This window comes from Narcine bancroftii, chromosome 10 (genome assembly GCF_036971445.1).
Source record: "Narcine bancroftii isolate sNarBan1 chromosome 10, sNarBan1.hap1, whole genome shotgun sequence".
Taxonomy (NCBI): domain Eukaryota; kingdom Metazoa; phylum Chordata; class Chondrichthyes; order Torpediniformes; family Narcinidae; genus Narcine; species Narcine bancroftii.
The window spans coordinates 92,430,380-92,457,984 of NC_091478.1; the positions used below are offsets into that span (position 1 = coordinate 92,430,380).

General features: G+C 36.2%; 1 protein-coding gene and 1 long non-coding RNA gene across 2 annotated transcripts in view; one reads left to right on the top strand and one right to left on the bottom strand.

Moving 5' to 3' along the window:
* The window catches only part of LOC138744948 (uncharacterized), a 149,677-nt gene that overhangs the window by 61,118 nt on the left and 60,954 nt on the right, over nucleotides 1–27,605 (bottom strand). The window lies entirely within an intron of this gene.
* On the top strand, nucleotides 712–13,509 carry znf469 (zinc finger protein 469). Its single transcript, XM_069899557.1, is given in 1 exon segment — nucleotides 712–13,509. A coding segment is annotated over 1 exon segment (12,798 nt).

The window sequence follows — 27,605 nt, forward strand, 5'->3', positions numbered from 1 at the left end:
CTGTAACAGCATTACACTATCCGGTACTCATAAATTTGTATCAGTGATGATTCCTAGAAATTGCTCACCTCTAATCTTTATGCCAAACCTAACCATTACATATGGGGTCAGGCATACATAAATAGACAACAGTTTTAAAGGATACAACTCTGGAAACATTGCACGAATAATTAAGAATCTGTGTGGTAATGTTTTGAGCAAAATTGCCATACATCAGTTACAAGTAAATTTACTTGAAAGAAATTAGTGGAAGTCTCCTCCAATAGTCGAGGTATTTTGAAACATCCTAATTTGCCTTTGCTTCAGTTATTTACTCTTTGCACAATTGGTTGTGATGATCATGTGATCCAAAAGCTTTCTGATGTAGTGGTACTGATATTAGTGATCATTAGAACAGTCCTAGAACTAAGCACAGTGTTATAAATGATATATAATTAGGTACGCAAGCCTTAATCTTGTATCATACATTCCAGGTACTGAGATTATATTTTCTTTTCTTTCAGATATCTGTGGCATTAATGATGGAAGATCTACAGGTTGTCCCTGAAAGATATCCATCTCCTTTTAGGATGATTTTTAAATTGATTCAGTCATATTTGGCTTGCAGAATGTTGTTGCAGTTCATCAAGAATAACTGGCCATGCCTCTGAAGGAAGCTAGAGTAATTTAGTACAAAGACAGTAACAAACTCCTATTTTTGGTTTTGATATCATGACGGGAGACACACAGCATGTTTATGCAATTAAAGATTCAGACACTGATCCCAAACAGCAGCAAAAGGAGGATGGCTTTGAACATTTCAGTGAAAAAGACCATAGAAAATTAAACAACAGTAACATTAATGGGTCTGAAAACTGCAAGACTGTACTGAATAGTGAATCCTTGAATAATTCTCATCTCCACAGAAAAAACAAGGATAGCTACAACCAGCGAGAGGCTGTAATTAGGCCTCAGCAGACGGGAAGAATTGACTTTAAGTCACTTCAGAGGAAACCAAAGTTTTTGAGTGAACAAACGTGGTCTTCAACAAATTGCAAAAGTAGTCCTCAATCACCAACTGGGAAAACCAAAGGAAAAGAGAAAAACAAAAGATATGGGAAAGGGCCACACAATCTTTATAAACTTAATATTAATTCCAGATCCAATCCCACTATTGGAATTGCATACCCACAACAAAAGGTTACTTCTGCTAGGAAACTAGAAGGAAACAGAGAACTTGGAACAGGGAGCTATCGTTTCAATGTACCCAGTATACCTGGAAGAGAGGCAGAACTCCAACAAGAGGATCTCAACTATAGCAGACACGTGCAGGACTCTGCAAGCCATACCTCCACAAATTATACCTCACACACCACAGTGGTTGCAAGTCAGAACCAAGGAACAAAAACACATTCACAGGTAAATGTTAACACCAACTTCAATAGCCAATCGCAATATCCAGAATTTCATGGAAACAGAAACAATTCTAACATTTCACCTTTTTCGGTGGATTGGCATTCTGCAGACAAGACATATTCAGGTTCTAACTATGGAATGTCCCCTCAGAAGCAGAGCACTTTTCCTGTAGCAGCAGAAAGCAGCAAGTCTAATACACATGGCTTTAGATCAATTCCATTTCCATATCCACAGTTTCATGAAGTAGCTGCTGATCCATTTAACAACGAGCACAGTAGTCAATGCCACTTTCAACAAGATTACTTGGATGTTCCATTGCCTAATACCCAGGTAGCACATAATGGTTTTGTCTACCAACTTTCAGCTGATAGTCATGAGAAAGGTTTAAGCAATGGACAATATGGCACTGTATCAGATGGTAGAAGCTACCCACAGCCTTCCCACCAAACACAGTTTTTGCATCCATCCAACCATCGTGCATCTCATTACAAAGAAAGAGTAGATAATCCAAGCGAAATAAATGGTGCTATACCTTCCACTGGTGCTATAGAGCATAATCAGAGTACTTACCAAGAAAATCAAACCATCTGTACATCAGATGGTTTGCACAATAACGGTGTTGGATATGTAACTATGAACAAAAAGTGCTCATCTTTAAAAGATGACCAAGGCACTGAAAGAATGGACTCTCAGGGAAAATTCCTGAGAAGGAGCATTACACAAAGTTCTTTACCCCAAATGCACTTTCAGGATAAAGTTTACGATGGTTCTTCAAACAGCAACGTTCCTGATGGTTTAGTGCCTTTTGAGAAAAGCCTTTCAAATAAAGTTCAGAGTCAATCCAGGGTACTACAAGTTTGGGAAGGAAACAGAATGTTTCCCACAAGGGACCACGATTCTGCACCTTCCTCTTCTTCAGCTGCAAACCAATTTGCATATCCTAGCCAATCTGTTACTAATTTGTCACATGCTGACCAAAAACAGCACATTCCAAGAAACTGTGCTTTTAGCTTACCATGGCAACAAATTCACCTCACATCCACAACATCAAACCAAAATAGAATTGAACTTTCTAGACAACTCATAAGTCAACAGTTGGTCTTTCCATTTGGAACCTCAGAATGGCAAGAATGTAAGAAAGTACAGAAAAATGCACCCCTCTGTAATCCAGCAGTTTTTTGTATCAAACACCATGGCAATAATGAAGAACTTCAAAGTAGTAGAAACAATGAGAATGGCCAAAACAATAACACAGCTACTGCTTTTGCATTTCACAATGGTTTAGACAATCCCAGTACTTCACTCTGCGAGACAAGAAACACAAATACATTCTGTAATCTGAATCCAGTTGTCCCAGCACCAACATTAGACAGCAGTCATGGAACACTCACAATGGCCAAAATCAGGAATATGCCAGGTTCTCCATATCCTTCTCCTCCACCTTCACCAGCTCTCAACACTGGATCTACCAGCACATGTTCATCTCTTTCTCCAGTATCTACTGTGTATAGTGCAAACAGCCCTCTTAACACAAACTCAGAAGAAAGTCACATGCCCACCGTAACCACAGCATCCAATTTCTATCAGCAGGGAAGCCATATCAAGGAAGGGAAAAACTTCAGTTCATCTGAACAGATTAATGCTAACTTTTTACACCATCATAATGATCTCAGAGCATTCACATATTCTTCAGCTGATCATTCCAGGGGAAACAAAGACAGTTTATTATATACCCAGGAAAATTCATTTTCACAACAAAATGCTAAGATCAATGGATGTACAAATAGCTTTGCCACTGAGTCACAGTCCTTTTCAGAACAGTTCTTTGCCAATTCCCTTAGCAGTGCAAACCTTGACCAACTAGACGTGCTGCTGACGTGCAAACAGTGTGATCAAAATTTTAATAACGTTGCTTCATTTCTTGATCATCGCCAGTTCTATGGGCTTCATTCAGGTTCTCACTCAGAACTGCATGATCCAACCAGAGCTGTCGAGAGCAGACGGCTCCATGCAGAATCAGCAAAAGGAACTGTTCTTCATTCAAGTCGAAGTGGACCTGACCCACATCAGACTTCACTCTGTTTAAGCAAGTCCTGTGACTTGTTATTAGACAGTGAAACTCTAGCTGATCCCAAAGATGATCCCTTTAAACTTAACGTTTTTAGTGGAACAGGATCAGGTTCAGTTTCACTGACAGCTTCTGATTTAGAGATTGATGATGCAAAACTTGACAGCTTAATCAATGAGACACTGAATGGTCTTGATTATCAATCCGATAATGCTGAAATTGATAGCAGCTTCATAGAAGCTTTTGCAGATGATGAACTTTCTACGATAAAAAATGCGGGAATTGGAACTGCATTCAAGGTGAAAGACTGCATACCATTAGATAACAAAGTTGTTACCAAACTTGCAGAAATAGAAGACAAACAAGCTGTACAAATGAAGACTCTATATCACAAAAGAAAAACTGAGAGACATATACAGAAAAAGGAAAGAAGCAAGCAACATAACAGGAAACATAATAAAAGAGATTCCACGACTGCTTTCTTATCTAAATCATATTCCAAACAGGTGAATAAATTCAGTATTAAAAATTTTTCTCATGAGAGTTCTTTTGATTCCCTAAAATACACAAATCCTTGTCCAAAAACGATGAAGCCAAAGGGGGGGGGGAAGTTTGATGCTGATGCTGTACTTCAGCGTAGAATAAATGAAGCTCTATCTCAACCAGCACAAAACTTGAGAAAGAAGTTTGAAAGAGACAAGTACAATGATATCCAGGAAACTTTTCACTCAACTCCATTAAAAATTTTAACTGTAAACAGCAGCTCCAAATTACACAGACCTGCTTTAAAGAATATCAAGAAAAGATCAAGCACTAGAACTTGGAGCAAGGAATTAATTCACAAGATAGTGCAACAGAAGAACAAACTGCACAAATTACAGGTGAAAAGCAGGAAAAATTTGCAGGTTTCTCTAGTAAGTGAACAGTTGCTTCCACATCAACACACCAGTAAGTTGGGAGAATACGACTATATTTCAGATTCAGATCAAGAAACAAAACGTCTGAGTGGCAAATATCTAACTCCACATTTAAATCAATTAGCCAAGTATAGCATCACAAGAGGACACAAAACCAAATGTGGCAAAGTTGCAGCTGAAGAATCATGGCGGTACATAAAAATCAAGAAAACTCCAGACCATGGCATGGGAACAGAGGGCTGGAATCGAGCAAAGAGATACCGTAAAAGAAGGTTCAGAAGGAGAAGCAGCCAATCTTCTACCAGCAGCGAATACAGCAACTTTACCAGTAGTTCAAGTGAAAATACCAACAGTCCAAATAGAATAGAACAAACAGATTCAGGTAATGAGAAAAGCAAAAATACTCCCAAAAGTAAACATTCTACCTTTACTTTAATGAATGATCAAACATTTCATGCAGAATGCATTGGACCAGATAATGTGATTGGCAAATCAGCAAGAACTGTAATAGATAGTTCAATTGACCAAGCAGTTTTCCCAAGAACCAAAAAATTTGGTTCAGCTAAATGTTTATTCTCAGGAACAGGGTCTCAGAGTTTGAGCCGTACAATGATGCATTTAGATTACCATGAGGAGTCACAAAATGTGGAGATGGAGGACCAGTGCATAGTAGGTTCTAACCAAAGACATGCTGAGCTTAGTTACAGTGAAAAGAGGTCACAGACACACAAGTCCTTTGAGAAGAATGGTGCGACGGTAAGTGATGACTCTATAGCACCAAATACTAAATTAACTTTTGATCAAAGAGTTATAGAAAAATTCTCTTCTTGTGAAGATAGCATTGTTGAATATTCCACTGCCAGTGCATGTCTAAACAATTCAACACATACCACAGAGCCAACTACAGGCATGAAAGATAATTTAACAGATGTAAGCAACAAAATGAAAGACAGTCTTGCTGGATCGACAGTTGCCTATAAGCCAAATGCTGGATGCTTTCATGATAATTCATCTGCATTTGATATTCAAGCTTATGATCTTGAAGCTCAGAACAGCATGAACAGAATATATTGTGGACACAAAGATTTAGAAAATTACCATTCTGCTTCTTTCTCAGAAGCTCTACCTAATGGTTCATCACGTATGGAAGATATTTTTTTCTGTCAAAATGAGCACAGTGACAATTACTTACAGAAGAATCACCTCAAAAGGTACTTAAATCCATATTCAAGAGAAAAATGCCAAGCCAAAATTAAATCTCCAGTGTCTTTCCATGCAGCAGGAATATTTGGGGAGATGCCTATATCAAGTTTTAATAGTCAGCTATATGCAGAGACTTTGGTCGACAAAGAAAACTATTATGAATTTTCTTGCAATAGTGGTAAAGGAGACAGTGAGGCAGCTTTTCATCTGCAATATTCTCCATTTCTGGAACACAAGGATTGGAATTTGTTGCCAGACATGAGCACAATTTTACCAGAGGAACTTCCACATTTTGAAGATCTCTCTATACAACCAACACAAATTAAGAAATATTCCCATCCAGCAGGGCCATCTCCTGTTGGAACTTCATCCCTTCTGATCAAAAAACTTGATGACCAAAATGGTTCCTTAGCAGCTCCCTTATCAGACGATGATCTCGAAATAAAAAGGTTGGTGACAGAATTAGAAAATCAGCTTCAGGCCCCTCAAAGGAATCATGTTACTGCTGCTTCTCAAAGAAGTACTGAAGAATATGTGAATGGAGCCTTAAAGAATCAAATTAGTTCACCTACATCTCCGCCTTTGGAGCAAGATCAAGATAACATGAAGAATGTGCATACTTCAAGTAATCGCTTCAGTGCTGATACAAACACATCAGAATACTGTAAGGGCACAATATTAAATGCCCCCAAAGTTGATCACGTAAGTACTGTTGGGAGTATTGATGATAATGAAGATATGTGGGCTTGTCCCTTTCAGCTGGTATCATTGGACACTGAACCAGATTTCCAAACACATGAAAAAGCTCGTGAAAATCCAATTTCTCCACCCAAGGATAATCAATCCCTTTATCAAATTCATCTTAATAGCTCAGAAAACAGAGAAGATGATGACCAAAGACATGATAATCAAGAAGAATGTGGAGTTTTCCCTGAGAATTACTCAGAAAAAACCGAAGAGAAACTAGACAACCAGTATTACACAAAAAATCTAATGGCAAATCTTGCAATAATGTCAGGTACTGTATTAGGCAGAAATTCATTACAACAGAGTTCAGATGGAGACCAGGGAACTCTGAATAAAGGTGAAAATTATGCTAACGGTACAAACCATGAAAAACCATTTTGCATGTCTCCTCATTATGAACCTCCTGACTGTTATGTTACAGGGAAACAATCAGAGCTCGAACATAATTCAGCGTTACTCACTTTTGAAAACACTGCACCTCCTTCACCTTGTGTGAATGGAGATTCTTGCATTGCAGAAAATAATTTCAGTTTTGTTACTGCAGATCATTCACAAGAGGAACAATTTGTAAACCATCAACAGCAAAGTACATCCGACAAGCAGTCAAGTGGAAAAACTGAAATATGTAGCTTTCTATCAGAGTCTGAAGCTGAATCATCACTTATCCTAACACGTCAAATGGTTTGTTCAGAGAGATCTCCAGAGATAAAATACAAAGAAAGGATAAATGATAATGTCAGTCCATCATATGTTGAAATAAGCTCTACTGAACAACCTAGTAGTGCAAAGAACACTGCACAGGATTCAACTACAAATCCCCTGCAGCAACTTCAGCTCTTTGTTGCCCGAACAACACAGTACAATGAAGAATTAATGATGATCCCATGTTATGCTGTCTCAAACAGTTTAGCAAACCACTCTTCAAAGAGCAGCATCAATTCTGAGGAAAATGAAGAAGTCTTCAACACTACTCAAAATGATGAAGCCACCATTAATTCATTGGACAAGACTTCACCTTTACAGAGTGCAAGCAAAAATAAAGGCCAAAGCTTGGATGTTGCTGTAGGGGCTGGTGGTCAAGATAGTTTGTCAAAGGTACCCAAAGATATTGCAGAAACTGTAAATGAAAACACTAAACCAAATTCTAGTGCATGGGAAACTGAAAACACCTGTATTGCAAGTGTTAGTAATGAAGACCACTCTACGATTTCAGATCAGATCTTGACGTCACAGATCTCTTTACCCCACCATTTACAGAAAGCTCCACAATCCGATGATGATGTTATTAGAAGTTCTGAATTCGCAGATAACCAATCATTGAATGGGATAAACATAAATCCAACGATGATTGAGGGAAAAGATTTCATTGAAATCACTGACAATTCTCAGAAGTCCAATCAAAGCTCTAACTCATTTTTTCTTAATCCACAAAAGAAAGCAGAAGCAACTGTTTTCGGTGGAGACATTAGCCATCAAACAGAAAAAGAAGCCAAACAGTGTTTGGATGTCTTGGAAGGACCCTTGCAGCTTGGTCAGTCAAATTGTTCTTGGTCACAGGCGTTTTCTGATGAAATCCCACAGGTTAAACATTTAACCATGGATGACATTGTTCATTGCGAAGCAGCATTAGATATTAGTGACACAATGGAAAAGGTCAAACTTCAGGTCTGTACAAATGAAAAATTCACTGGTGAAAAACTAAATACCAGCAAAAATGATGATACACCTGAAGATTGTTGTTTTACACCATCTTCTGAAATAGGGACGGTGAGTACCTGCAGAGAAAGCATTTCAGAAAAGCTGCCTCTTGCCTTACTAGATAATTATTCCAATATCATACCTCTGCACCTTGATAAATGCAAGCAGCAGGAACAATCAGACATTTCTAAAGATGGTAATAATTGTACTATTGCTAAAATGTTAACTAAATCCCCTACATCCAATCAAGTCTGTGGTACAAATTTAGAAATGAATAATTTCTCTGCCCCTTCGAATAATTTAGATGACTTGATAGAAAATGAAGAGCATTCCGATTGTAATTATTCTGAAGAGCTGAGCTCAAATTACAATGAAAATACTTTCCATTCTATCCAAGGGAAGTTGCTTGAGCCACCGTCACCACCGCAAAGGGCTGCAGGTTTAAATTTGCATAGCTCACCCCTCATTGGTCCAATTCCGAAGGAGACTTTAAAAAAATATTTGAACACTGACAAATGTAAAGATTCTACCAAAAGAAAATCAAGTACAGAATTAAATGCACAAATAAATCTTTATTCAGAGAAAGAAAAGAGAGAAGAAAACTTGCAAATCTGTGTACAAGATGAACTGTTTCTCAAAGGAATAAAGCAAATGGAAACTAATTTATTCACAAAGAGCAAAGAGAGGTTTATCGATACAGAAACTCGGACCGAGGACAATAAACTCCATTCTTTGGCTGCAGAACAGCAAATGAATGAAGTATCTCAGATTGCAAATATTCAGAAACAATCAACTGAGTCCTCTGACGACAAGACTGTTAACCAACTGACAGAAAGTTCTGAAGAGATTAGAGGTGAAAGAGAACTCTGTGGGAATCCAGGCTTATTTCATTTGCGTGAGGATAGGTCACAACCAATAATGAACATGTTGGAAAAGAGTGAAAATACTGAAAAAGATGGAGTGAATATGGAGGATATTGTAGTGAACAGTTTGATGTTGACCAACACGTTGAATGGTTTGCATGGCAGTGAGCATTTAGATTTGGCAGTAAACAATTTATTTCCAGAAAATATTTCAAAGACTGATTCACAGAAATTGGTTGAACTTTCCACTTCTCAAACAGGTGACAATCCACAAACTGTCAAAATGTGCAATGTTTGTTCAGCATCATTTAGATCTAAACAAGGCTTGGTTAGACACAAAGCCATCAAGCATCATTTAAAAGGTGATAAAAGTAAAGTAAACAGAATTGAAACACGTTATATTCCTACAACAGTTTGGAAACAAGACACAAAAAACACAATGTTTTGTGCATCAGAAAAGAAAACTCACATGGCTGATCATTTCTTGGATAATCCTATAAACATGGAAACCATTCAGTCTGACCAGCAGCTTACCTTGCATGAAGATAAGCACATTAAAGCAAATAGTTCTACAGTTAAACAAACTGAAATTGCTTTTCATTGCAAAGAACATCAACTTCTTGAAGGATCCATTAACACAAATATAATCCATTATGGCAGCACAAAAGAGAAAGCAGGACCCTGCATCGTAACATCAGAGCTGGAAACTGAAACAATGTTGTGTAATGAACGGTCTGATGCAAATAAACCTGTTAAGGTTAGCATTTCAAAGTCAAAAAAAATCATTGAATATTCAAGAGATGAAAGCAAAAGAGAAAAATCTGCTCCAATAGACATTAAAGATAGTGCAAGACAGTTCAAGAAAGAAAATCGCGACATGCCTCATCTAGCAAAAGAAACCAGAATAAATAATGGAAACGATGAACCAGAATTCATTTTTAATGGTGTAGAATCTTATAAGCAAATGGATGTTAATTATGGAGAAAAAGATGACGAGCCCTGTCCTCTATTGCAGCTTCAGGTAAGGTCAGAGTCGTGTGACAGTACTATTTGTCAAGAGCAGAGTGAAAATACATTATCCACAAGCAAAACAATCAAAATGTGCATTACATCAAAAGAATGGACATCCCGACAAAAGTTTTCAAATAATGAAACAATAATTGTGGAAGAAAAAGCTTGTAATCTGATTAATGTTTTATTGAAAGAAGAGCATAAAAAGGAGATGAATGGGGAGCTTGAATGCCCGAGCGATTTCACGGAGTGTTCCTCATGTGAGGGGAAACAGAACAGCAAACACATAAAAATAGAACAAGAGACAAGTGAAAAAGCAGTAGAATTAGTGCAAAATAATATTGAAAGCCAGCTTGCTGATCATACAGTTCCTTCAGTCTTCAACAGTTCAGTGCCCAACTTGGTCAATGGCTCTCCACCGAAAAGAACAGAAATGGACCCCCCCACATTAGTAGGTAGCCCAAATGATGAAAACATTTTTGAAACATTGCAGGACCTTACACCATCCAAACCATATGCTATTGATCTTGAGCTACCTGTTTTAGAGGTAATAACTCCAAATTCACAGTCACAACATCTTTCGACACTGAATAATGCAGTGTCACAAATATTTTCAGAAGAAAACTCAGTTGTCAAAAAAAAGTGTGCAAGGGTTTATGGAAATAGGAGCAAAAAATGTAAAATGGACACAGAATCAATTAAAGTATTTTCTGCTGATTTTATCATGGGAGATAGTGAACAAGTTCTTAGATCCTATAGAGATCATTTTCACAAAAGACCTGAGCATTATGATACCATTTCAATAGATGACACTATTGTATTGCATACAAGTAATGACAGCAAAATAGTGGCAAATAAAAGTATGTCTGCTTGTGATGAACTTAAAAGATGTAGAGATGTGACACAGAAAGCTAGCAGTAAAGCAGCATCTGAAAATAGAAGCAATAACATAATGGGGTTACTGTATGAAAACTGCAAAATAGAAACAATATCTGATGCTGTTCTAAATTCTACAGTTTGGAGCAGTCCTCCAGAAGTTATGGACTTCTCAGCACATGGCAACATTACTTTGTTTGAATCAACTTCAGAAAAATTGATGAATACACAAAAACAGATGTCAAACATCCAGAGTCAACAGGAAGCAACAGAATCATTATCTTCTCAACTGCTGGAGTCTTTTGATGGCTTAACCTCTGATCAGTGCATTCTGACAAGTATAAATGTCAGTGATATACAAGCCTTAAACCCACCCGATGAACTTTCAAATGCAGATCCATTCAATTCACCTGGAAATAAGTCTTCTATTTTGAATGATGCAAATGTTATGAGTGAGGAGGGAAGCCAGAACTTAAAACTATCAAAGGCTGGGACAGAAGAAGGGAAAATGGCAAAGAACCGTGGCGACATCAGTATCAAATCCAAAGAGAAGCAGTACAAGTGTAAAGTTTGCTTTCAGTGGTTCCTCACCCTCGGAGAACTTGATTTTCACAAACTCTCGCATAATCCTTCCCCTCCTCCAACATGCTACATGTGTGTTCAGCGCAAATTTAGTTCCAGAGAACAGCTGAGAGATCACCTAAAAGAAAAGCATGCCAAAAATAAAGCAGGTGTATGGACATGTGGTATGTGTTTGAAAGAAATCTCAGATGTTTGGATGTACAATGAGCATTTACGCGAGCATGCTACCCAGTTTGCCAGGAAAGGGCAAGCTCAAAAGTCAGTGATTGGATTGTCCAATTGTTTTAGTGAAGATAGTGTGATGAGAAACTTTTTTAACACTCTCCTAAATAAAAAGCATGGGAAAACAAAAACTGTTGGTTCGGTTTCAAGGTCCCTGATCAAAGAAAGCAAAGTTCTGAAAGAAAACCAAAAACAAACTGGGAAAAATAAAGACCAAAGTGAAACAAGTATTAAAAATAAGTTGACCTTTACAAGTGCGCTTAAACTCTCAGCTTCCTCAAATCCAGAGCTCATGCAAAAGACTGAACCCATACAGAAAAATGCTTCCATCCATCCAGATTGCAAAGACCCTTCAAGAGATTGCCATCACTGCGGGAAACAATTTCCCAAACCATTTAAACTTCAGCGACATTTAGTTGTTCATAGTTTGCAGAAAATTTATTTATGTTATCAGTGTCCCATTTTCTATTTGGAAATGCAAGAGCTCAGAGCCCACCTTAAAAGTGAACACAGAGTAATAGAAGAACCTGAAGTTAAACATACAACACTGTATACCTGTGAACTTTGTGCTGATGTTATGCATGTTATTAAAAAGTCTTTTATATGCAGCACTTGTAACTATACCTTCTCGAAAAAGGAACAGTATGATAGGCATATGGAAAAACACCTGGCAGGGGGGAGTAAGATCCATAAATTCAGAGGAGTGATGAGACCACATGTTCCTCTTCAGGATAGAAATCTCGATCCGCAGGGCAATCTTATTCAAAGTTATACAAGCCTACTGTTACCCCCCACTAAAAAACAGAAGACCAATCACAATGGATTGACTGAGGGTAATACAGAAAATAAAATTCCAACCATTTCATCGGATCATTTTCAGCACCATTTTCCTGAAGGATCATTGCACGCGCCTTTCTTACCAGATGAAGTAAATGACACAATGGAAAAAGTAAACATGTTGACGCCATCACGTACAGATATGATGGACGACTTTTCTGAGCTTCTAGTCGAACTGGAACAATCACAAAATATTCCCAGCTCTCCACCATGTCTCTCCCCAATTGCAAGTCATCCATTATCTACAGACCTGCATTTAGTTGATTTAGCTGTTCCACCCATGCCGGATGTGCATAGTCAGTCCTACAGCACATCACCTCCAAATTCAGTGAACGCTTACACATTTAAGCCACTTGACAATGTTGAACAGAATAATCAGTCATCAAAAGAAAAGATAAAACCAGATGAACCATGCGATAGTTCCAGACAAGCAAATGACCTCCAGAAAATACCTTGTCATAGCCACGTCAAAATAGCAACTGCTGAAAAGACAAAGCAAAATGTTAGTGAATACAAGCCTTCAGAGAAACAAACCAAAGAGTCACAACCAAAGATTAGTCAGAAAAAACAAAAAGAGAAAAGATCTGCTAGTGTCAAATACAATAACAGCTACCAATTAACTGTGGATGAAGGGAATAAAAAAAGAAAATTGGTAAAATCCGACTATGTGAGGAAATCTTGCATCTCGCAAGATAATCAGACTATAGCTACTACCAGAGATGAGACAACAGGCAGTCCTCTGGCATCCAGGACCAGACCGTGGACAAATAGTTCACAGACAAAAAAAAATGTAATGAATTTCTGTCCACTTAAGCAACCAGAAATACGACCTTTCATTGGGGAATTCAAGCACAAGAAAGAATTAATCTCAAAACCTCCACTTTATTCAAAGGGAGGAACTCAGACTGTGAACAGTTCAGTTCGAAAACATAGATTGATGCAAGGTACAAAGCCTATTGAATCAAATAATTATCGGACAGCAGAATCACAAAGTAATCTTCTCAGCCAATTATTTGGACAAAAATTAACAAGCTTCAAGATTCCTTTAAGAAAGGACACATCCGAATGAATTAATGTCGCTGACTCCTAGGGTTATTGATAATTGAATCTTCTTCCAGAGAATTGTGGAAAACATAAAAGCCTTGGATTTCTGCAGCATTATTTCTGTATATAGCTGGAATGGCCTTGCACAGACATTTATGTGAAGTAATTCACTTTGTGTCCTAAATATCATTCTTTGATTCACCCTGTTTTATCATGTACATGTGATGACTTTGATGTTGCAAATGAGAAAATGTAATCACTTTGGACTGATGAGTAATTGCCTTAAACAGAGTATCGCAAGTGCATATATAATGTGATACTTCAAAATTCCAGTCTACACACCTTTGTCCATTTTTTTTGCTAGAACTATTTGAAGAAGAATATAAACGAGCATCTATTTGCTTCAGTAGGTTTCAATGTGAGTCTCTTGCAAGGAACAATGTCTCTTTTGGTTATTATGCACACATTGAAACATTGAAATTCCAGTGCTTTGCTTTTCTACTTGAGGCATTCCTTGACCTTTGATAAATGGTCATAAAATGTGTTTTCACATTGATTTGTACTTTAGTAATGTCTGAAAACTTGACATGTCTAAAGTGAGGTCAGATGCCACCTGTTTTTTTAGATCTGTTCATCTTTTCTCTTTCACATTTGTTTCATTCTCTAATTTGCTAACATAAACATTAACTGTACATGGCCTTGTCACTTCAAATTAGGCCCCTCTTGCACTTGGTCCTGGATCATCTCAGCTTTTCCTGCTCAGAAAATCTACCATCTGCTACCACAGTCCTTTCACTGTCACTTTCCTGCTTAATTTCAGGAAAGGTTTTCTTTAAAATAAGTGTCGATTTTCCAAAACAAAATCCCTAATTTTTCTTTTACCACACGTTCCAAAAATATCCACCCTCTCACTGGCCTTTGTTAGATTCTCAGCCCAAAACACCTGAATCATTTCCATCAGTCCTTCAATAATGCCTTGAGCCACAAAAATAAAAAAAACAGCAAATCAAGCAACATCTGTTGAAAACCAGCACCATTAAAAAGTTTTGTAGCATCTGTAAGACTTTGGATGAAGGTGAACTTGCAAATACATCTACTATCCTGTAGTCGTTTTTAATGTTGCAGTTTAGTAAACCAGAGTCAATTAACTGAAGATTAAATGGATAACCATTGTGATTCATTTTACACATATGTTTAAACACAATTCCACATATTTTTCCTGTGAAACAGTTGCTAATTATATTTTGGTGCTCCTTGTGTATAGAACTGAAAGTGTAAATTTGCAGCAACTTTCATTGGAAGTTGGTACATCATAGACACTTGTCGCAAATCTATTCAACGTATTTGTTTCTTCGGAAGAAGAGTAAACTTTACATGAGCTCTGAACAACAATAAAAAGTAATGGGTGCTATTTTTGTAATGTGAATGCAGTCTTCCTCAAAACAATTGGAAAAGTTGCTTTATCTGTCGGTGATATAATGTGTTGTTATGTTGAGTTGAAAATTTGTAAACTGATTTTTCTCTTTTGTACAAATCTTAAAATTTTATGCTTATTTCATTTGGAATACAAACTCAGGAGCAAGATATGATATTGATGTTTTGGTGAACTCCCTGATCAATGGGATATTATGTATGCACTGAAGTTATGATGCAGACATTTAGAGTATGTTATGGCTGTCTGGCAAATTTTAGATCAAAGGTGCTTTATTAAGTTTGATGTGTATCTTTATAACATATTGTAAAATATTTAGGTAATTTACTTCTGGTGCAATGTGTTTATCAGAAATTTATTTTAGTATTTTTAAAAAAAAAACATTTGTTGTCTTAATTTGTAAGTGCGTTGCAAAAGTGCCTTTCAGTAACATATAAATGTTGGTTATTACAAACTCAAGCTATTTTTTTTAAACAGTATTGGCTGAGTTTTTTAAATCTTTATATGGAAAGTTAATTCATATTTATGCTTAAAAGCATTTCATTGTGTACATATTACAACAGTAGTTTGCAAACTTTACACAAAGCAGAAATCTTAAAACTACTCACGTTGAATTGTTTGACCAATTGCCTTTGCAGCTTACTGTAAATTTGCAGATACTTGCACATGCACTTAAATAAATATTTTCAGCATGTTGAATTCAAGCAAGAAATTTGTAGATTATTCCTTTGTTTATACATACACACACACCCCAACATATAAAAATATACACACACAATTTTTATCTGAATAATATTCAATTAAATGTTAAATCTGAGAGCCCAACTCTTTGTGGCTTTTATAAATGACAAATGAAGAAGTGGTTCAATCAGTTTGCAGATAAAAACAAATACAAAGTGGCAATGTTGTGGATAGTGTCGAAGATTATCAGAGGTTACAACATCATATCGACATACTGCAGAGTTGGGTGAAGTGGCTGGTGGAGTTCCATCTGCAAAAATGTGAAGCAATACACTTTGATTGAATTTGAAGGCCAAGTATGTAGTTAATGGCAGGATTCTTTGCAGAGTGGAGGGACAAAGGGCCCTTAAGGTCCAAGTCCATAGATCCACCAAAAGTGGCTGCCATGTTGAGAGGACAGTTAAGTAAGTACAAGGTGTGCTGGCCTTCATTAGTCAGGAGAATGAGGTGATATTGTAGCTCTATAAAACTCTTGTTAGACCACACAGAGTATTGCATTCAATTCTGGTTGTCTCATTATAGGAAGGATGTAAAAGATTGAAAGGGGATGTAGAGAGATTTATCAGGATGTTGCATGGGTTGGAGAACATGCCTTGAAATTTGTTTGAGCTTGGACCTATTTCTTTAAGAAAAGTGAACAAATTTACGAGGGGCATAGATGAAATGGAGAACCAGCATTTTCTTCGTGTGGCAATGGCTGATACCATAGGACATCCATTTAAGATAAAAATAGCAAATTTTTGAGGAGATGTCAAGTAATTTTTTTTATTTCAAATACAGAATAGTGGGTACCCAGAATGCATGGGCTGTGATATTAGGAAGGGTAGATTGATGGTAGAATAGGTTTATATAGGTTAGCACATCATGTACTGAAGGGCCCACACTGTGCTTTCTATGTTTTATTAATACTTTAATGAATGTTTTTAAATGGTTCACAATGATACCCAGAAGAAACACACTCCAGAACTCTAAAGTGATTTTCAAAACATGCACAACAGCATTCAGATGTTGAAGGTAGGTGATGAATCTCAACAGAAAGCCAAAGGGAAAAAAAATACCCTTTGTATATTTGTAAAAACCTATGTAATCCTGTTAAAGAAGCATTTTCAGAAATGGGTCAAAATACACAATTTAAAGGAATAATAATCAGTTCATAGCAAGGTTTCTTTCTGTGGGTATCATTTATTCACAATCTACTTACTTCAGCATCTCAAATAATAAAATTATTTCACATGATGGATTCTTGAACACATTAGTTGACATGATAAAGAAGTAGTAATGTCACAATAGCTCCTGTCCCTATCAAACTGCCATACTTTCACAAGTTTATCCTTCTGCATATGTTAGCATCAGAACTTAACATCCATATTCTTATGCTGGACAAAGATTTTGCCATGATTTTTTTTTGGATTATTTAGTTAATATTTTCCACTTAACAGAAATTGTTTCAGGCTTACTCAGGCAAATACACAAGGGCATTTTCAACATATTACTAAATATACTAAATAGTGTCCCAAACTAAAGAAATAATAATTATACACCCAGTTATTTGCCATGGGAGTTTTGAATAAAAATTGTACAGTGCATTATTGTTCTGTTAGCAAACAAAGGCCATAATAGACACTGCATGGGACATGCAACAGGTCTGTCTCCTTTACCCAGGTTAAGACTTTATATCTGAAGTAGCTAGGAAAATCCCATTTGGGATTCAATATCCCACTGAAAGACTAGCAAAAGCAATCCATGGAAAACTCCCATATTTTAGTTTTCAAGAATGAACAGTCTACATGAATCAGTTCAAGATTCACTTTAGAATTAAAATTAGTCCAATATATTCATGATACTTGCATTTAGTTAACTGACAGGAGCAAAACTCGAAAGTCTGCAGACACTGGGATTGAAGTTAAAAAAAAAAACACAATTCTGGAAAAACTCAGCAGGTCAAACAGCATATTTTATACAGCAAAAAGAAAGATACATACATAACCAACATTTCAGGCCTGAATCCTTCATCGTTAAGGTTTCTCCAGCATTTAGTTAACTGAACACTAGATGGCTCTCTGATGAAAATGAGCACAATTTCACTTGTTAAATTGCTTTTAATTTTGTTCTTAGTTGTCAGAATATTTTAAAAGGTCTGGAAATAATAAAAGATGATTATTACCAAATTAAATAGAGTGCTTATTCAGACATATTTAATCCAGATGTATGCAAAGTATTTGCATAAATTATAGTTCAGTCGGTTTCTTTAAACTATTTTGTATCCTGTTCTGACTTTGTTATTCATTCTTAAGATTTGCAAATATGATCGAGTTTTCTGGCAATGTGACAACACTTCCATATGGTTTAGAGGAGTAAATTGAATTGTGCCTTCCTATACAGACTACTTCCGTTAAAAGATATTTTTATTTGTGAAATTGGATTTTAAAAGATCAATCTGGAACAAATTGTACTAGTTGTTTGATTGATAATGGAATGATAAATGAAAGTCCACAGATGCCATGATTGTAGACAAAACACAGATATATTTGAGGAACTTAGCCAGACTTGCAACATCTATAGGAGGTAAAGATATATTACTGATGTTTCGGGTCTGAACCTCGATAGCATTGGTTTTGCACTTCACCATGGCAAACTAAATTTAACCAATCTATTAGTATCAGCCTATTCCAAGGCACCATAATTACAGTACAAAGTACTATCAAATTTAAATGTGCACAAATCAAAGTATCTGGTTAATGACCAGATATACTAGAATGATTGTCCTATATTTAGCAATTGCTGCAATTTAACTGTTGCAACACTGGATTAAAAGAACCACCAGAATCTACCCCAAAATAGAAAGCAATGTTATGCCATCTTGTTTGGTAGATGAAGTCCTATTTTACAAAATTCCCTGTGATACACAAAGCATCTAGACTACAAATCAAATTAAAGTAAAACCTGGGTATTCAGCACATATGGAGATGGGTAGATGCCAGATAAGCGAGTTTTCTGGTTGATTGAGATTGCACGTTGCATGAAGGGAGAACGATCAGTGATGCACACCAATTTTAAACTTTTGTGTTTTTCACCCATTGATTTTCTGCGATTACTTTTTCCAACTGCTTGAGGTTGCCGGAATCTTGAATTCCAGGTAACACAGATTTAACTGAACATGGATCCAAAAGCAACCCCCAAATGCAATCAATAAATCCCACCATCACCTATCCAGGACTCAAAATTCCAGATGCAATGAAGAAATAATTTAAGACTTGTTAAATAAAAGGAACAGCATATAATATACCAAAAAAATCTATGTTTGGAATTTTGATGCACAAGTCAGTAATATGAAATTTAGTTGCAAAATTGGACATAATAAAGTTATTAGAATTAAATTTTACAATTAACTGACATTGCAGTGAATATACACAAACTGATCTATAAACAAGTAGGCGTGTTATGCCTGGTTCTGTGTTTGCACTTTTTGCATCAAAAACTAGAGAACGTTGTTTCGTCGGGTGGTACTTGTACAATTAGATAACAATACACTTGGAATGTGAATAGGCATTGAAAGGCTATACATGATTTAATCAAACTAATTATGAAAAAATTCAATCAAACAGAAATCTAGACATTTCCAAGATTAAAGAAATGGGAGGGAAGAACACAAATTGGTATATAAACAGTCCTTTTCACAAAGCAGAGTGTGGGAATATGAAATTCTTTTAGACTAATAGATTGTGGATGTGGCATCAATTGAAGTTTAGAAAACAGGCTGATAGACAAGAGATTCCCACATAATACACCAAATTCAAAGAAGTCAAAATGAAATCTGGTGTTGAGATACAGATCAGTCAGGATCTAATTCATTACAGAACAGGTTGGAGAGACTGAATGACACTTTTCCCCTTCTGGATTTTTAAAATGTTGTCTAATAGCACACCAGAATTTCTAAATGACATTTTCATTGTTGCAGCGTCTGAAGACTCTCTTGTTCAACTCCATTTTCATAGTCATGTTTTTTTTCCTTAACAAAAAATTGCAGAGTATCCGGGGGGGGGGGGGGGGGGGGGGGTTCTTTTCATTATCTGATTAAAATGCTAATTTTCTATACAATAAGTCATAAATAAGGTCTGCTTTAAAAAAAACTGTGGGCTAGTACAAGGCATTTAAACATTTTCAAAATGACAGAAGTAATAATAATTTAAGTCCAGAAAGGTCTTCAGACTGTCTTGTTCATGAAGAGCCCAACAATAAAAACTCTTCTAAAGTGTGTTTTATTCAACACCCCAGAAGTGAAATGATTTTGCAAATATTCATTGGCATTTGAATTTTTGACATAACTAAATAATCTTATTGACCAACACCAAGATGCATCTTTATCCAATGTCTAACACATTATAGTGGGATACAATACAATAATGGAATGGCCATGTGTTGTATTGTTCATTCAAGGTATTTATTGCATTAATTAGATTAAATATTACAATCACAAATTCAATCACGTGCATTTTTTTCTAACTTGGAATGTTATATATCATCAATACTGATGGCTTTGACAAATAGAATTGCAAGGTCAAATTTAATTGGTGTCACACAGATCTGCTTAATACTCTGTGCTCCCTTCATTATAATTTTAAAATCATTCGGAGTGCTTTACAGAGTGCTGTAGAGGTAGTAATGTCACAATTTGCTGACTAAATGCACTTGATTTATTTCAGAATTAATAATTGAACAAAATAAAGGAAGTGGGAGACTCGAAGATTTATTGACTCAAAATTAGATGATGTAATGTTTAGTGCACTGCTACATACTGAATGAAAATAGACTTGCAACTATTTTCAGGCTGTCATGTTATGCCAGAAATTCCACTTGACACTTCCCAGCAGGGGTCGTGCTTGCATATCCATTGCAATTCTGCAGCATATGCAGAACATAATTCCTTTGGCGTATTGCAGAGGAAATGTATTTCAGTGCAGTGAGCATTATGGGCCTGGATTAGTAAATGGAACCACGACCGAGGCTTGGTTGAGATGAGAGCATGACTGACAGCTCAACTTTCCAGTATTCAGATATTTCAGACACAAATTGGGAAGGATGTATAAGAAATTGGGGGAGTTACACTACTGGTTGGGGAGCATGCCACAGCACCCCATAGAGAGGACAACCTGGAGAGCTTATCCAGTCAGATAATATAGGTAGAACTCAGGAATACGAGCAATGATGGGGTTATGCTGTATGCTTTTCAACAGCCGACAGGAGAAAGGATCAGATAGGTAGACAGATTTTGGAAAGACAATAAAAGCAACAGGGTAGTTGTAGAGGGTGATTTTGAATTCCTCAATATTGACTGGGACGTATTTAGTGCCATTGGCTTAGAGGGGACAGAATTTGTTCGGTGTATCCAGGAGAGCTTTTGACAGAATATGTACATAATCCAACTAAGGAAAGGGCCACACTAGTTAGAAGTTAGGATCAACATACTCCTGTGAGAAAGACAATTAAGGGCAAAATTTGGAATCTTGGAAAATGAAAGGTGTTAAGTTATGCAAAAATGAAAAGTAAGTAAATGTAAAGTTAGGAAGTTGAAATCAAATAGGACCTTTGGGATGAAATGAAACCAGAGAGACAGAGAATCAGGAGGGCTAAAAAGGTACCATGAAATGTCCTTGGAAAGAGGATCCCAAGGGGGCATTTTATGGATATATTATAAACATGGCAACTTGGGAGAGGGTAGGACCACTCAAGGTCAAGGAAAGGAATTTATGCCTGGAGGCAGAGAAAATAGATGAGGTACTGAATGAAAGTTTACATCAGTATTCACACAGAATGTGGAGGATAGTGAGATAAAGGATGGGTCGGGTGATGTTCTGGCCTATACTAATATCAAGGAGGTGATCTAGGTCTCTTAAAGAATATATTTCTTGTCATATGTATAAATACAATGCACAGATGACCAAAATTCTTGTTTGTTGCAGCCTCACAGGTACGATGAACCGCACAGCCCAGTGGTAGGATCAACAGATCAGCAATGTTTAGGGACAGGAATTACTCTATCTGGAAAATTGTAGACTTATAAGAGATAGCATGGTTTTGGACACATCTTACCAACAATTGAGTTTTTAAGGGGGGTGGTGAAGATGATTGATGCAGGTAGAGCAGTGGATTATGTCTACATGGACCTAAACAAATTTTCCACAAGGCTCCTTATGTTAGGCTGAGCCAAAGATCAAGGCACAGGATGTATATGGAAACTTGATGGACTGGATTCAAAATTGGCTTGGCCATAGATAAGGAAGTGGAGGGGGGGATTTGACATCTGTGACCAGAAGTGTTCTGCCAGAATCAATACTAGGACCTGCTTGTGATCAATATAAATTATTTGGTTAAAAATGTAGGCAGGCTGATCACAAGGTTACAGAAAAAAAAATTGTCAGAGTTGAAGAGAGTGAAAAAGGTTGTCGAAGGATTTAACAGGATATAGATAGGTTGGAAAAAAAATGGGTAGTGAAATGGAAGATGGAGATGAATCCAGACATGTTGGAATTTGGAAAGTCAACCACAAAAGGAGGGATTCAGTAAATGGCAGGACACTCATGAACATTGATGTACAGAGGAATCTTGGGTACAAATCCATAGCTCCCTGAATGCAGCCACACAAGTAGACAGGATAAGAAAGAAGCTTGCCTTCGTTGGTTAGGGCACTGAGTATAAATATCAGTCACATTGCAGCTGTTCAAAACCTTTGATTGGACACATTTGGGATATTGTGTGCAGTTCTGAATGCAGCATAACCTGAGGAATGGAGGATCAGGAGAGAATGCAAAAAAAAAAGTTCAGCATGACGTCACCTGGATTGGAAAATAATAGCTGAAAGAGAAGGTTGGACAAACATGGACTGTTTGCTCTGGAGGGTTAGAGGCTAAGGGGAAGCACAATAGAAGTAAATGAAATGTATTGATGGGTAAGATAGGCAGAGTCCTTTACCCAGGGTGAAAATATCAAATACTAGACATAGCTTTAAGATGAAACAGATTTATGAGGTCTTACTTTTTATATACAGAAAGCAGTAGGTGCCTACAACATACTGCCAGAGGAAGTGGTGGAAGAGGATACAAGAGGAATATTTAAAAAGCATCCACATGCACACATACAGAAGATTGAATGATTTTTGACAGTCCCCAGATTATACAAGGGTTTTGTACCCAAGAGCTGTCCATAACTCAATATCTCTGCAGGGCAGAAATGTCCATATTCTATTGCAATGGACAATTACAGTTCATTTCATTGAATAATCTTGATAACACTACCCATAATTAAACTCTTTTTCAATATTTTATTGGTTTCATCAAGTAAATGTTACACAGGTACATAATAATAAAGAAAAGTATTAACAAGTCAGATGTAATAATAAAATTGATGTTCATACTTAAGTTAGATTGAAAAGAAAAAAAGTACTACACTAATTATCAACCCCCTCTCTTCAGAGGCTACTTGCTAAACATAAGCAGTCCACTACCTGATAATAAAAAGGAGGCTAATCAATGGGGTCAAAAACCAAAAGTTAACTAATCTTACAAATGTTTTAAATAATTAAGAAAAGAACCCCATAAAGAAAGAAAATTAAGATTCATTTCAGTAGTGAAGCATCTAATATTTTCTAAAGTCAAACATGCCATCATATCAGACAACGACTGAGTATGTGGGAGGGACGGCATCTTTCCATCTCATTAATATGGCCTTACTAGCAATAAGGGAGGTGAGGAAAACTACATGGGATTGTGAAGCAGTCAATAACAGACCCATTGGCCCACTTATTCCAAAAAAAGAGGATTTGGAGACAATGTTAAGAACTAAAGACAAGGTACGAAATCCCCCTTCCCAAAAATTGGAAGGAGAAAGAGATAACCAGAACATATGATAAATGAACCTTCTTCAGTTATACATTTACTACATTTAGAAGACAGATTAGAGTTTATCCAATTGAACTTTGGAATAGTGGGCTTGGTGTACGATCTTAAATTGTACTAATGAGTGTCCAGCACAAAGAGAGGATGAAAGGGCTCACTTCAGAATAGAGACCCATGTAGTTTCGGAAATTAACTGTTGAAAATCTTGTTCCCATAGTTTTTTTTAAAAATTCTGCCAGGAAACTATTCCTAGATCTTAAAAGTAGCTCATAAAGGACTGATAACATCCATTTATGATCAGGTTTGAAATTATAAATATTCCCTATCATATTACGTTCCAGGTCTTGAGGGAGCCTCAAAATTAAACAATTCAAGAAACTCCTGACATATAAATAATAATTTAAAAAGTGGCATTTGTATGACAAATTTGGTGGATAAAAGTTCAAAGGAAGCAAGATTTTGTCAATAAAAAAAATCTAAAAAGGATTGGATATCTAAATTTGACCATTGGTGGTAACTGATATCTTGAACTGAAGGTAAAAAGAATGAATTACCTAAAATAGAACTAATTCATAACAATCTATGGTACCCAAAATGTTTCCTGAATTGAAACCAAATTCTCAAAGTATGTCTGACAACAATAGAATCAGTTAACTTGGAAGCTGAAAAAGGTAATGGTGCTCGAAGTATCAAAGGAAGAGAATATTTTTTAGTAGATTTAATTTCTAAATTAATCCATCTTAAAGCACCTATGTGTTCCTTATGATGAATCCAAAACATAACATATCTAATATTGGCTGCCCAGTAATAAAACCTAAAGTTGGGTAATGCTGAGCCCCTGAAGAAAAATTATTTAAAACGGGGGCATATAAAAAAAGAAAAGATTTGGGAACAAAAACGGTTACAGCTTGAAAAATATTAAAATTTAGGTATGATATTCATCTTGATAATATTGATGTCATCAAAAGAGGAGACCACTGTATCAAGGACTTCTTGACTGAATCATTAAGGTAAGAAAGTTTTCTTTAAACAAATTATTAAACTTCTTATTAATAACAATACCTAGATAGTTAAATTGATTTTTAACTATTTTGAAAGAAACCGTGGAATCCAAAGAGCAGGAATATTTCAAAGCAATCATCTCACTTTTCTGCAAATTCAATTTGTAACCTTAAAATTGACCAAATTGATAAAAAAGTGATAAAATAAATGGATTCAATCGGTAGGATTCGATATATACAGCAAAAGATCATCTGCATAAAAACACACCTTATGGACACTTCCAGCTCTAGTGATTCCTAAGATATCAGTCGATTGCTGAAAGGCCACCACTAGCAGTTCTAAAGCCAAATTAAATAATAATGGGGTTAATAAAAGGCAACCCTGACTGGTTCCATGATACAACTTAAAAAGTTTAGATTTAAATGAGTTTGTAAAAATTGAAGCTGTAGGAGCTAAATTTATCACTTTAATCCAATTGATAAATTGGGGACCAAAACTAAATTTCTCTAGCACACTAAATAAGTGTTCCCATTCTACTCTATCAACAGCTTTTTCAGCATCTAAAGAAATAATACATTCAGAGGAACAAAACTGTATGGGAACATCTAACAAACAATGAATATTAAATTGTGAATAATATCCCTTAATATATCCAGTTTGATCATCAGAGATGACAAGAGGCATAATATTTTCTAGCCTACAGGCTAAAATCTTGGACAATATCTTAGTATCAATATTTAAAAGGGAAATTGGTCTGTAGGAGGAACAGTCTAATGAGTCCTTATTCTTTTTAGCAATAGGAGAGAACGAAGCCTCATAAAAGGTTTCTGGCAACTTCTCACTAGCTAAGGATTGAGTAAAAACCAAATCTAAATGAGGTATCAGGAAATAGGAAAATGTTTTATAAAACTCCACTGGGAAGTCATTGGGACCAAAGACTTTACCGGACTGAAAAGAGCTAAAATAGCTGCAGCAATCTCCTGCTCAGAGATGGGCTTTATTTTACTCTCTGAAGAAAATTAAGAATAGTCAGTCTATCCAGGAAATACAACATAGAAGTTTGGATTTTGATCAAATCAGAACTGCATGAATTGGAGTAAAACTGAGAGAACGTGTCATTTATTTCAGCATGATCATGAGTAATCTTATCATTATCTCTATGAATCTCAGTAATAAACAATTTAGCTGTATAATTTTTAATTTGGTGAGTTAAAAAAATTTCCATCCTTTCTCCATGCACATAGAACTTTAAAAGTTGGGTCTGTTTAAAGCTAAGTAAGAAGCAAGTCTTTTTTAATTTTAAGTTTGACCCTAGCCTTCTTTTTAACATTAGTCATAAATGAAATTATTTGACCTTTGATAAAAGCTTTAAAAGCATCCCAATTTACTAAAATGAAAAACTTCCAGAGAGGAGTTTTTACTTAAAAAAATGGCAATTTGATCTTTCATGAATTTCAAAACAAAAATCAGGGTCCAATAATAAAAGGCTGGTCAACAGTTTAGTAATTCTTGGTAAATCTGGAATATTAATAAACAAAAATTACTGATTTATTAATATGCTCTCATCAGTACAAAAGTCAAACGAAGAAATTAATTGTTGGTCCATAAGAAAATAACCAATAAGCCTATATGTACGGTGGACCTTAGAAAAAAAGAGAATTCCTTATCATTGGGATGGAGAAATCTCCATACATCAATAATGCCAAATTGTAACATAAAATAATTTATATGTACACCTGACTTGTTTAAATTAGCAATTTTATGAAATGAGCGGTCAAGAACAGGATCGAGCCAACAGTTTAAATCGCTGCCTATTAAAGAGTATATATTTAAATCTGGTAAAAGAGAAAAGAGGCATTCAACAAAAAAAAAATGCAGCAACAAATCTTGTCCAAAAACTTCATGGAGAAACTCAGAGAAGAATTTGGAAAGCTGGCCTGATTCAGTTCCCTCATTTAAGCCAATAATTCTCAGATTATTTCTTCTTCTCCTCGCTTCCAAGTCTATGACCTTCTTCAATAATAAATCATTAGATTTTCTTAGTTCCAGATTCTTCTTTTTTTTTGGCTTCGCGGATGAAGATTTATGGAGGGGTAATGTCCACGTCAGCTGCAGGCTCGTTTGTGGCTGACAAGTCCGATGCGGGACAGGCAGACACGGTTGCAGCGGTTGCAAGGGAAAATTGGTTGGTTGGGGTTGGGTGTTGGGTTTTTCCAGATTATTCCGCTGTATATCATCCAACAGGAAATCTTGGAATTCAACAGCTGTTTCCAGATCCTTCATTTTGGAGTTGTGATCCTGATGAGAGTTCATAGTTTGACCATACATCCAGCATCTTGAGGAAGGGAAGCCTTCATACCTTTTGCGTCTTTTTAAAACTCTTTAATATCTTTACTTGATTCCTTCATGGAGGCAAAATCTTCTGAGGTAGAAGCTTCTTCCTCTCTCACAACTTTAGCACTGTGAGTAGCCATGTTATATAAATGTAAAACAAGTTGGGAAAGGAGAGGAACTAAAACTAAAAGAAACCCCCAAATTAAGGAAAAAGTAGTTAAAAAAAGCAAGGCGTGAAAGCTGAAAGGGTCAGGAGTAGCTACAAAAGCATGTCACCCCATGCACCACCAGCAGGGAACTCCCACCCATAATTAAACTAATGAAATGATACTGTCTTTGGTCATTAATGAATATCATAAAACATTTTAATATTATTACTGCTTGCTTGAAAATACTGTATATGTCAGCATACAAGACAGTATTTGATCCTGAAAAATGTCACCCCAAAACCAGAGTCGACTTATACACCAAGTATAAAATCCAAACCTTAATATCCTGTTGTTTAGAGTGACCCCATGGCAATGGAGAACAGCATTAAACACACACAGAACTCCTACCAATAAATATTTTTTTCGACTAAAACTTACATTTGGGAAGCTGGATTAATAGTAATGATAAATCCGTCTAACATACCTTAAAACAACAGTTCGGCAAATGAAGCTAAGTCACCATTTGCAACAGCTGACAAACAGTAAAAAAACAATCAGCCAGGGTGTGTTCTGTTTCCACTGCCTCATCAGA